Source organism: Hippocampus comes, unplaced genomic scaffold (genome assembly GCF_001891065.2).
Source record: "Hippocampus comes isolate QL1 unplaced genomic scaffold, H_comes_QL1_v1.1 scaffold49, whole genome shotgun sequence".
NCBI lineage: Eukaryota > Metazoa > Chordata > Actinopteri > Syngnathiformes > Syngnathidae > Hippocampus > Hippocampus comes.
The window spans coordinates 734,537-747,075 of record NW_017804830.1 but is presented as its reverse complement, the minus strand read 5'-3'; the positions used below and the strand labels follow the sequence as shown (position 1 = coordinate 747,075).

Below are 12,539 nucleotides of genomic sequence, written 5' to 3'. Positions count from 1 at the left end.
ATAAACAATGCAAAAAGGAACGTAGTTGTAGTTTGGTTCTGTGAAGCTGATGGAATCTTGGGATCGCGCTTCTGGCATCAGTTCTTTTTCCAAAACTTTTTTTTTTTTTTTTTAATGGACCGATTTTGAGGGTTCACTGCACGCTGTTGTCATACTTATGAATGATATACGATTACGTCCACCTCACATATCAGCGGAGGCCAGAATCTGTCTGCTTGTGTTTTGATCAAATCCAACAAAACCGCATTACACCACCTGCGCCACAACTTAGACCACTTTCTAAGGTTTAGTCTACATTTGACAAAAATGTCCTCTATCCACCGAGGGCCCAGAAACTGTAGCAGGGTCTGTCAAATTCCCAAACACGATAGCCTAGACTTGCCCCGGCATGAAAATGAAGATGTGGCCATTTTGTGATGCTGCACGGCGATTAAAAATAAAAATAGAAATGTGATGTTACTGGACAAAATTGGAAAATGATCACCTCTGATTATAATTTGTAGTCATTGCCCTATTGAGCTCCTATTTGGGGATGGATGTCCTTTGTAAAGTCAGCATGGAAGCTAAAAAAAATATGATTGAAAAGAGCAAATTGCTGGTTGTTGATTTCAGGCCAACGTGAGGACTGTGAAAGAGCGTCTCATTCTATTGATGAAACCACGCGTAACGCCCCCACATTGTTTCAATGACTGTTCCCTTCCTCTCATAGCCTACTTCATGTTTCTTTGACTGAATGGCTGCCCAACCTTGAGTGTCCCCTCCAATGTGTTAGAGGTGAAACCGGTCGGTATGGCCTCCGAGGCACCGTGGGGCCCCTGAGCACACAGTACGCGTGTGTTTCTGGGATGCACAGTGCTGCTTGAGTGACAGGAAACTGGAAGAGTGAAAAGTGAAGAGGGGCGAGGCAAAGGGGGAAAAAAATGAAATAGGAACCGCATTGGATTTCATCATTCTTGCCTCAACTTTAAATCTCGCAAAGGCCTTGTCGTTGTTAAGGCAACCAAACAAACACCACCGCAGGGGGATTTGTTGCCAAGCAAGAGAGACATTTCGCCAGGGTATGCCTTAAACACATGACACTGACCTTAAAGGGAAAACACTCTTTCTTATATGAGCAAAGCCTCCTTGTTTTAAGGACATTGACAATTCATCAATAAGTTTTTTTTTACCCACTTAACAAAAATAAAACCAAGTACTAATGGATAACAAATGCAACTGCTGCTGTTGGCACAAAATAGTTGCGCGGCACTAGTCACGGGTGAACTCCTTTTCCCACCACGTTTCTGTGATTAGCGGAGGCAGTGCTGCTGTCATATACAATTGCTGAATATTCAAGCGTGCTGTCTGTTGAAGACTAAATTCAATTTGACAGGGAAGGAAAAGACACGCGCTGCCATCTACTGGTGTTCGCACAAAATGGCTGCCTTTCACTGTCATTTGTCATCGCCATTTTCCGTCACACCTCTATGATTATATTACATTATATTATATTATATTATATTATATTATATTATATTATATTATATTATATTATATTATATTATATTTTGTTATGTTGAATTACAGGTATAGTACTGTATATCATAGCAAACGACTATTGAATTAAGTTCCGCCATCTACTGGTGTCGGCACATAAGTCTGCCCCGTCACTTGTAAACTACATTTCCCGTCATGCTTTAGTGCGTGTCAGCAGAAGGGGGGGTGGGGCTTCTAAGAGTTCTATGTCTTAAATTGTAATGTCTGAAATCAAATCAAATTAATGAATCTCGTCAAACAGCAAACCGCAAGATGAAAATGATGCAAGCAGTGACGAAACAAAATGTCCGTCAATGCCAGTGGTGAACAACATTTCCCGTCATGCCTCAGAGGGCGGCAGCGGAGGCGGGACTGGCGTTGAGGTCAACAGTTCGGCGCGGGACAGTTTGTCTGTGTGCTCTCTAGGATGTGTTTGTCTGAAACTTCTTAATCAGTGAATAATGTTTGCGGCCGACGGTGTCGTCTCGTTGGCCACTTTCGCTCGTCGTATTCCCCGAATGGCCTCATGAAGAGCCGAAAACAGGGCTCCGCCGGGGGCACGAAGCAGAAAGGTAAAGTGTTGTTTTTGTTAGCCGGCTAGCTTGCTAAGTTCGCAAAAAGCTGTCAGCCCGGCTGGTGGTCAATATGTATTGTTGTACAGAATATGTTTTCAATTTTGGTCTCGTCCAGGTGTTTCGTTGTTGTTGTAAGAACGATAACAATGCTGCAATGACAGCAGTTCAGGCTTCTGTTTTAGGATGATAACCATCTATGTCCTGCCTTGTTCACGTATCGTTTAATTATCGTTTGTATGACGTCATGACACCTTTGAACTGACGGTAGGCTTTATCGAATGAGTAACCTAGCCCTAACCGTCTTCACCGGTTAACGTGTTCAGCAACAACAACAATGGGTTGCAGTTTTTGGAAGATGAAAGAATAAATGTTGGATGGAGAATCAATGATGTGACAGGGCGTCAAGTGGTGGCATCCATAGCACTCACAAAGGGCGTACTCACGCTGTGCGCTGGAAACAAAATAACCACCGCTTTTTTGCACACTGGAAATAAGCACAACTACTTTGAAATAGTCCACCATCAAGTCTAAAGTCCGTTGCACACTTAGTCATGCATGGTCAATGGAATTGTTTCATACAGTTACTGTAATTGCATTGTCAATTAGTCGTTTTTCTGACACGGCATTCTCATGAGGAAAAAAGTTTGGCCATCCCTGATCTAGTTGGATCCCACTAGATACACGGGTGTGTGCTGAAATTTCCCACGCTGACTCTTTTGCAGCACTTTGCGATGTGCCGGCCTCCACCAGCCTGCCCCCCCTAGTGGAAGGTGAGCTGCGCGGCTTCCTGCGCGTGACCGTGAGCCGCCTGCTCTGGAGCGTGCCCAGGCCTCCGCCGGCGACGCGGGTGCGTCTGCGCTGGTGGGGGGAGTCGTCGGATGGTACTCACTTCAGCCCCCCGGATGACGCGGCGTCGTCGCACAGGAGCGTCAAAACCACGGCCCGCTTCCCCGTGCGCTGCGGCCCCAAGCAGCTCACCGCCTACCTGGCAGGTAAACCGCGGCTACGAAATGATTTGGTATTGCAAATCATTTGCTAAAATCAATCTTACATCATCATGAACCTTCATTTGCCTTAGAACCGGTCATTTTAGGTTGTTCACGGATAACGTCGGAACATCAACTTTAAAGCCGCGCAATTGACACTTTTTCGCCGCCGATATCGGCTCTCGGCTTTTCACCAGATATGGGCAACTTGGTGCTGGAGGTTTTGAGCAAGCAAGATCACCTTCCCGTGGCGCGCGCTCAAGTGCAAGAGATCTCCCGCCTCTCCCAGTCGCAGCCTATCACCGGATTTCACACCCTGGTGTCACCTACATCCAAGAAGCTCGGCCAGCTGGAGGTGAGACGATGACGGATCGCTTGGCGTGTAACAAACCAGCAAAGACTTTGTGATGTCACAGGTGGAGGCACGCACCTCTGCCAAGGCTTAAACGTCGGTCTGCAGGCAAAACGAATGGAAGGCTGCAGCGTAACCTCTGAGGTCGGATGTGCTCTCCTACGCTTTCTGACACCTCCACTATTTCCCCACCTTAGGAAATAATAGAAATAGCAGAAGTCGGTGTCAAACCGAAACCTGCACAAACTGTACAGGCAATCATGTAAGCAAGTTTCCCATGGAAAAAGCCCCCCCAGGAAAGTCACATTTTGTTCAAGAAAAATTGTACGTTTTTGAGCAAGAAGCTTTTCAAGAAGAAAAAGTTCTATTTCTGGTAAAAAGTTGTACTGTGAGAAAATAACGTACATTTTTCTCAAATTCTAATTTATTTTTTATGAAGAAAAGGGTTGTGTTTTTCTAGGGAAGTTCAAGTCAGATCTTTCTTGAAAACAAGAAAAAAATCATTCGGGGATTTACAGTCAGGAGTTCATGTCCACAGGGGTGATTCCAACTCAATTCTGTGCGCCTTGATTGTTAAATTTCCCACGAAAAACAACTTCAGAGGTTCATCGGTCGTAAGTCATTGTCCTGTTGACTGCGGTGAATAAAACTTTTGCAATGTGTTGTAAGGCCTCGGCGCAGGTCATGTCGCTTGCGTTCTCCGTTTGGGGTTCAGGGCAAAGCTCAGTGCCGCCTGCCTCCGCTTGCAGGTTTCGCTCCATTTGGAGCCTCTGGCCGCAGCGTGCCACACGCTCCACTTCTCCGGCCCCGCCACCCACTTGAGCAGCAACGTTCCTCAGGTCGCCTCGCCGGCTACGCTTGACCAGCCTCCACCTCCCGATGCCAACAAATTGAACGTGAGCGGCGGCGGAAACACGTCAAGGTTTGCCAAGGACTGTTTTCACATCCGCGCCTGGGGAAAAAAAAATAAAACAAAAGACGCTAATGCTATTTCTGATTTCAGAGGGAAAGACCGCTCCTATTCCCAAACCACGCAGACAGAGCAAGATGAGTCAGTGGAGAACTTGAACTTGCGAGCGAACGGCCAAATCGATGTGGATCAGCCTGGAAATGACATCCTGTCAGGTGCGTCATAAAAGGCGAGACGGCGAGCATCCGTGAGATAGCCAAGAAATTACGCCAGGAAGATTGGGGCCGCACAACGAAGCACATGAGATGACGCCAAGTTCGATGCGAACCAAAAAGTTGTAATCCTACTTATCTTTTGAAACGTTTGCGGTCCGCCTCCAGTACCTCAGTTTGGTTTCAGTGTGGCCCCTTCGCCGCTTGCTCACGGTCCAACTAATGGACTCCGTTCTCTTGGCCTCAGTCATTTTGGAGCGTGGCAACAAACTTCGGGACGCTATGTTGGTGTCAGCACTGAAAAGCGACGTGGACGCCGCCCCGGTTCTCAAAGACCTCCAACTCCCTCTCCAGAGGGACAACGTCAGACCACTTCCCATGTGAGTGACCTGACAAGTGCTTCAAGGGTGCGCTCGCGTCAAACTGCAGCATTTGCAACCATTCACTCCTAAATCACTATTTAAGCACTTGCACATTGTAGACGATTACAGCTAACTCAACATTACTCGGGTGTGGCCAGCCATTTTTGACCCTTTGTCTAAATTCTGAAGGCCCACAGAAAATTGAGTTCTCCGGCTACAGTCATGGAACATACCAAAAGAAAGCTTTAACCCTCTTTTTTTATCAGGGGAAAAAAAAATCGACCTTTTACTACTCGTTAGTAAACAGCAGTTGAACATTGGTAAGTTTCTTGAAAAGTCTAATTTCTGAGAACAATTCTGAGAAAAAGAGCTTTTGTGAAAGGATGCATTCCAAGCGGAATTTTGAGGCTCCTTTCCACCATTATTCGAGGAGGATCTGGACCAGGCCAGCCCTCATATAGCAAAAAACTGGTCGTCAAAAACAACTTATACCGTAAGCATTAGCGCTGCAGCTCCCTTAACGGCTCTTCTTGTTCTTCTCATGTCAGCAGGGCCCCCGAAATTGTCCTCGAAAATGTCCTGCGCTTCGATTCAGATGTCAGGCACGCGGACAACGACCGGGTCGGCGACTGCGGCCTCGGTTGTTCCCCTGACATGGACCACAGAGCTGTGGACCTCCTCCTGGGCAGGTGCATGCGCTTGCTGTTTAAGTGCTTTCTTTGAAGGCCTCCTGATTCGTCCACTTTCCCTTCTCACTCGTCCCACCTTCACCTTTGTTAACTGACCTCATGCCAAATGTCATTTTTAGCATTCTATTTTTTTTTTGGTCATGTCGCGGTCCGCCGAAAAATGGATGATGGGCCGCAAATTGCCCCCGGGCCGTAGTTTGGTAACCCCTGTTGAGTATGGTTTGAATAGCAACGTGAAAAGATTTCCCAAAATTTATATTTGTGAAAAGGCTAATGGTGGTTGGAATGGCTACTTCCAACGCACCGAGAATTATGAAAAATATGGAAGAGAAATACTGTATATATGTGTTGGGGGGGGGGGGGTAGTGTGGCCTTTTTCTGGAACCTTTTTGTGTCATATAGCCTCGCAAAAATAGGGTAAAAAAATGCCCCCAAATGAGAGGAAAACTCTTTCTCACACACACTCACACACACACACACACAAGTTCCACAAAGGTGGCGGCCGCTCGTCACATAGCTATTTACAAACATAGTTGTGGCCCCCTAGCGAAATGCTTTTGCTTCTCTTCAGGCTGAAGACATCCCCGCCACCTTTGTGGCAGGGCGGCGGCGCCTTCCCCGAGTCTCTGTCGAGTCACAGCAGCGTGAGTGGCGACAGCGAGCTTGGCGACCCACAATATGATCACAGCTTGCTGGAAAATCTCTTCTACAAAAGTCCCGTCAGTAGTTCAGATGTGTAAAAACCAACGCCAGAGTTGCCGTTTTCAGTCTGTGGTTGTAAGACGTGATTGCGATTCAGACGTCAGATCTGAGAGCGGATGAGACAGCGGGCGGCGGCGAGAAGCAGAGGAAGACTTCATCCGAGACCGAAAAACACCTGCGGCAGCCTGCGACCGGGACGAGCGACAAGTAAGGCTGCTGCATGCCTCCGGAGGTCAGATGTTGCAACGGAAAACACAAATGTGTCTTTTAACATTGTTGCAACTTTTGGCTAGTGTCGTTTCAGAGCTTCGAGGTGCCCTGCCGGATCCCGCCGTCCCCCTGAGTCAGGAGCAGCTGACGTTTCTGAGTTTCATGCGATGGGCCAAAGTGACAGTCGACTCCATGAGCGTGCCCGCGTGTTGCGCCAGCCCCCCGCCCGAGAAGACCCCGAACAAATCTCCTTCACTGTTACGCAGAAAGAAGTGGTAGGTGACGATTTTCAGATCAAAGTTGGCAAAAACGCAGCTGAATTTGTTCCGTGACCACGTTCCTCACTCGCTTTTCTTGAATATCAGATCAAAATTTGTTGTTGGAATGAAATGAAATACCGTATTTTCACGACCATACGGCGCACCGTATTAAGAGGCGTAGTGTAGAGGCGACCCGCATTATTAGGCACCCCGTCCACTTTGGAGAAAATGTAAGACTTTTAGTGCGCCTTACGGTCGTGAAAATACGGTACCATGAATCGGTTACAGCCCACCCCTCCAACCCCAATACAAACGTATCAGTTAAGACTGATGAGTTTTTTTTCCCTTCTTTTGGCAGCACGTATTTTGTCGAGTATACGTTCCCCAAGACTTCCTCTTCCAGTCGACACGGCCAACGCGTGGAGGTGACCAGAGCTGCTTCCAGTAACGTCGCAGGAGGAGGTACGGCATGCCGGCAGGTGCTTGTTTGTGTATTTTCTTTTCTGACATGCCTCTGGTTGTCTATTTTGAAGCGGTGAGCTTCCATCGGCTCTCAGTGTTTCCCGTCCACTTCAGCAAAACATCGGTGGAAGTCTGGTGGGCAACGGATCTCCTGTTTCGAATTTACGCCAGAAAAAATGACCAAAAGAAAGTGAGTGTCTGACAACAGAATGTTGATCATGTTTTTCATACCGCTACTAAAACCAATAATCATGACCATGATGCCTTTCCACAGACGCAAGAACAAATTACGAACATACTGTGTAAATAACAATACCATCTGTATTGTATAAAATATACAGCTCTGGAAGCAATCATGAGATCTGAAAAAAACGACATTTTTGAACATTTTTCTTCATGGAATTAAAATGCTCAAAATGGCAGCAATTGGATTTGCAGTTTGTTGGTTACGTTGTCTACTCCTTATAGAAGAAAGCAAGTGTTTATTTTCCTTCAACGTGCTGCACAAACACAGAAAATGGCACAGTGGGAGAAACTTCGAATTTAGCCTTTGACAGACACACTGCAGAGAAAGAAAAGAACAATGGTGACCTCACCCGTTGTCGCCGCAGGCCGTTTTCATCGGAGAGGCCGCTCATCCGCTGCGAAGTCTGCTGCAGAGCCAGCAGCTCAGCCAGTCGCTCACGTTGCCGGTGCACAACGTGGAGGGCGCGACGCGGGAACTCTGTCTTCTCAGGGTAAGATACGATACGTCTCTTATGGAAAATTGTTGATACCTCCAATATCCAAAACAATGCTTTCCTACTAAGTAACGACACAAAAAAGGGCACTTTGATTGCAAAATAACAGTTTATTGCAAGAAAAACAATGCACCGATGCATGAACTTTGAATGAACTTTTCACCAATGTTGAACTTGATCCATGTTCTCACCACCATCGCTAAAAATGATTGCGCCGTCACGTCACTTTATCCTAGGTGCTGCTAGAACTTTCCACCGACAACGGAGGCATCGACGTGTGTGAAAAGAGAGAGGCCTTGCCATCACGGCCTACGCGCAGCCCTCAGAGGGGCTCCCGCACCACGTCACAATGCGTCGACTTTTGCTCGGAGGATCTCGCCGCTCGCTCGTCGGAAGACTTCTCCCTCAACCTTGCCATTCAACCCTGCGTAGGAGCGCCTGCGTCCGCGCGCCACGCCGCGCCGGTGGAAGAGCCCGAGGTCCTGCTGCACACGTTGCTGATGGTGCCGGATGGCAAGAACTTCACCGGTGGGCCGGCGCAGGCCATCAACGTGTACTTGAACTGCAAGCTCTTCTGGTGTGACGAGGTGGCGAGGTCTGCGGTCAGCTGGGGACGCGCCAATCCTTCCTTTCATTTTGTCCAGGTAGGATGTGACTTTATTTGAAAACCGAGGTGCCTGTCTTGTCCGATGCCTCACGCTCTGTCTCTTCGGTCTCCGTACCCAGGTGTCTCCTCACATCTGGCACAGGGACTGCCGACGAAAACGAGCTTTTAGCGAATTCGTGTCTATTTATGATCAACCACCACTTTTGCCAATTGCCATTTATTCCACAAAGTTGAAAAAGTAAACTTGAGTCGGGGGTAACTCAATATTTGCACACATCTGTTTGCCCGCCGCTGCCTGCAGGTAACTCCCGTGGCTTTGACTGCACACTTACTGGAGCGGATGAGGAACAATGTGATGGTAATTGAAGTTTGGCAGAAGACGGGCGGCTCCGGCCACGAGACACTGCTCGGTCTCGTCAAGCTGCCTCTCCACCAGTTCTACATGTCTTTCAGGCAAGTTGACTTCTTTTCGATATGAGCGTACCTGCAGTCTTTCTGCTGCGACCGGTATCGGATGGCGCTGCCTGAACTATACCTGCTACATCTTTTTGCTTTGCTCAGCGGCAATGAAAATGCTCAAGCTAACTCTTCAAAACGGATGTCCACGAGTCAACGCCAGTTTCGTTGAACTGAGATAGTTGCAATCACTTTCCCCCACTACCCTCTTGGTGAAACAAAGGAGACATTTATTTCGGTGAGATGCCTTTATTGAAGTGATACTCATGGCCCTCTTCCACTGCGCTAGCGCTAGTTCCGGCCCAGTGCCCAGCTGAGCACCAGTTCTTTCTTTTTCCACCACCGAAATTGGCTCTCGCTCTGGCGCTTGAAACTGGTGCGCTAATCATGACGATCGCAGATGTGGAGGAATGACTCCTTGGACACACAGAAGTTGTGAATTCCTGCACAATTGTTGTCCCACCCCGAGAACGATGGCGGATATGCCCGGATAGCACGCGATCGCAGACTGGTGGCCAGCCTCGTCATTTCATTGATTCTGAAGGACAGAAGCGTTTGCCGATTGCATGACCCTGACTGTTACTGTCCAAGTTTAATCAACGCTATGCTAAGTTGCCTAGCAGATGCTAACAGTGCATTATTATGATCATTAATAGCACAGGCACTCTTGGCTAAACGTCGACGTAAGCAGTGACGTTTGGATGCTATACGATGACGTCGCTCTTACTTGGCTCTTAACCGGTGGAAAACCAAACACGTTCTTCAGAAGAACTCGTTAAGCACCCACTAAGCACTGCACTGGCTGTGGCGCCCCACGAGCACCAAGTTTGTTTGGGTGGAAAAGGGTTACCAGTCTCCACCCTTTTTCCTCACAGGGATCCAAAGATCGCCCACCTCCTTCTGCGGGCGCAGTATCCCGTTTTAGGGGTGGACTGCTACATGCCAGTGGTGGACGTGTTCTCGGGCGGCTGCCGAGGAAGCCTCAGGGTCACGCTGGCCATGGGCCTCTGCGAGCAGGTGCTCGCCCTGCAGCGCGCCAGAGACGAGGAGGGCGAGGCGCCGGGCCGGCCGCCCCTCAGACCGCTTCACCTGCTCGACCACCAGCCCGGCAGGCCCGCCAAGGTTTCGACAGCTTTCGTGCTTTTCGTCACTGGATGTTCAGAGTCAGCCGAGAGTCGTTGCATAATGTTTGCAAACAGCAGGCGCGTAGCGTATATCCGGGTGGCAGAACGTGAGTGGCCGCCGCTGACCTGAACTGGCTTCAGGACGAAAAACTTTCCGGTGGACTCGGTATCAGGTTCGAAATGCAACTCCTACGAGCTCTTTTTTGCGACTCATCCTTTTATTTGTCCAAACCATTGTAGCTTTAGTTGCACCAGGCATTTTAAACGAAAAAGAAATTGAAGAAACTTGCGCTGTCAAACCACTTTTTCCATGGCAATACAGTGAATGGACAGAGTCCAACCACATTGCAAATGCTAATATAGTCAAGAATAGCAAAACACCTCAAGTAAATTGACAATCCCAATTTGAAAGGTTTGTAAGTCCGTACAGATGCTGCGTAATGGTGGTAAGGTAATACTACCGCTCCAACTATCCATGTGGAAATAAATGTGTCCACGTCTCCATTCACTGCCACAAACTTCTTTCACAGCAAGAAGCCACCAAATGGCGCCAAAGTAATGCTTTTATTCTGAGCACGAAAACGGCAATCTGGCAGGTTTCGCAGCGAATTAAAAAAAAAAGAGAGAGAGAGAGAGCCCCCCCCCCCTAAAAAAAGTGCAAATTTGGGAGTGGGGCATGTGACTTCTGCAGTCGGTTTTGTTTATTTTTTTTGATTTACTTTTCAAAAGAATCTGAAATAATCCAGCGGAACCTTAAGGAGGAAATGACCAATATGGACATATGTCTGAATGTCAACCGTGTCTACTTTTCCCTCAACTTACCTTTTGAAATGGACATTGTGGACAACGTTCCGTCTCCATGTGAAGACGTTTAACATCGTTACGACTGACGCATCACCCATTCAAACTACAGCGGTAGAGGAGAAGCGTCAAGTCGTCATCGATGCCAGCGATTCCGTTTTCTCAACAGGGAGAAGGGTCCAGTTTGCGACCTGATTCAATTTCACCGTCCGTGTCTGTCTCAAGTGCCCGCTCCCTCCCTTTCAGATCACCACACCACCGGCACGAGCGATGATCGAGCACGTGTTCGTGATCAGGGTGGAAAAGGTGACGGGCCTGACTCCTCTGCAGTCGACAGTGTGGGGGGAGGCCGACTGTTACATCCAGTACGCCTTCCCCTGCCAGGAAGGCGCTGATGCGGACGCCACCCTCGACGAATATAGTAAGCGGCATCCAACTTTAGTGTTCAAACATTTTCGGGTCATTTTGTCCCTCCTTTCTACTACCACTGCTTCTCTGTTTCAATCTCAACGTGGCGTCTCCTCCCTGAACAGACACCAACTTGAAGCCTTTTCGTACCACCACCACTCTGTGTGTGCCCGACCCCATATTTGGCCACACGGAGACGCACGCCCTCTTGGCTCCCCAAGGCGTTCCCGTTCAGAAGCTACTGCTCAGCTCTCTTTCCAGCCAAGGTCTAAGTGGCGGAGGGGGTGTCCATTTTGAAGTGTGGTGCAGGTCGGTAGACGTCGGTCCGCAACTTGGCCGGAGGGCACCGTGACACCCGTGCGTTTGCTGACCTTCCCGCAGATATTACTATCCCAATGTGCGAGACCAGCTGGTGGCCAAAGGAATTCTGCCCTTGTCCAAGCTGTGCGCCATGGTCACCATGCAGGGGCGCCATCCCGACGAGGCCCGCTTGTTCTCGCTACCGCTGCTCCCCAGAGTGGACGGCCTGGCGGCACATCAGCCTCTGCCCTCTGGTCTGCACTTTCAACTCAATATGAAGTATTTGTCCGTACGGTAATTGTCCACGTATTTGCGGTTCACCCTTCACAAATGTACGGCGTGTACTTGTGTTCTATGGAAGAGGCCACAAAATACGACCCGAAGTCCTGCCGAAATCAGTAAGTACATTGAGGCCAGTGGAGTAGCGTCATGGACGTCTCCCCGTAACGCAAGTACTGCGCTGTAATGACCTGTCTATATGCCACAGGATTGCTCCAAAGTCATATTTTGAGCACAAACAGCAAAAAGGGACTTTTTCCGTCAATAACGGAGGATAGGCGTAACTGCCGCTTTTGCTAGAGTTCATGAACGCACAATACTGGCCTCTGATTGGTCTATTGGCGCACAGATAAAAGGGGGCAGGGGGTCCTCTCTACCTATTCATATTTGTAGAAAAAAATGCAATTAGTAATAAAATGATGTCATGAGGAGTGTAGCGCAATGCTTGATACATCATCAGAAAGCAGACACCATTCTCATTTCTTATCGCTTGTCTTGGTGATGGAAATGTGACCCGTGTGTTTTGTCAGGCCTCCTGGACGTGTGCGTCCGCTACAAGTGCCGCCCAGTCCGAGCGGACGCGCCCGCC

The 12,539-nt window shown here is 48.6% G+C and overlaps 1 protein-coding gene across 1 annotated transcript; it reads left to right on the top strand.

Moving 5' to 3' along the window:
• Positions 1-1,870: 1,870 nt before the first annotated feature.
• LOC109514303 (C2 domain-containing protein 3-like) lies at positions 1,871-12,539 on the top strand (the record flags this gene model as incomplete). Its single annotated transcript, XM_019867247.1, has 20 exons — positions 1,871-2,087; positions 2,813-3,082; positions 3,274-3,431; positions 4,178-4,350; positions 4,432-4,553; positions 4,798-4,930; positions 5,464-5,601; positions 6,173-6,320; positions 6,401-6,510; positions 6,597-6,788; positions 7,132-7,235; positions 7,307-7,425; positions 7,847-7,972; positions 8,212-8,619; positions 8,884-9,035; positions 9,914-10,160; positions 11,210-11,384; positions 11,497-11,680; positions 11,753-11,925; positions 12,481-12,539. Coding segments are annotated over exons 1-20 (3,237 nt in total), but the record flags the coding sequence as incomplete, so codon positions are not given.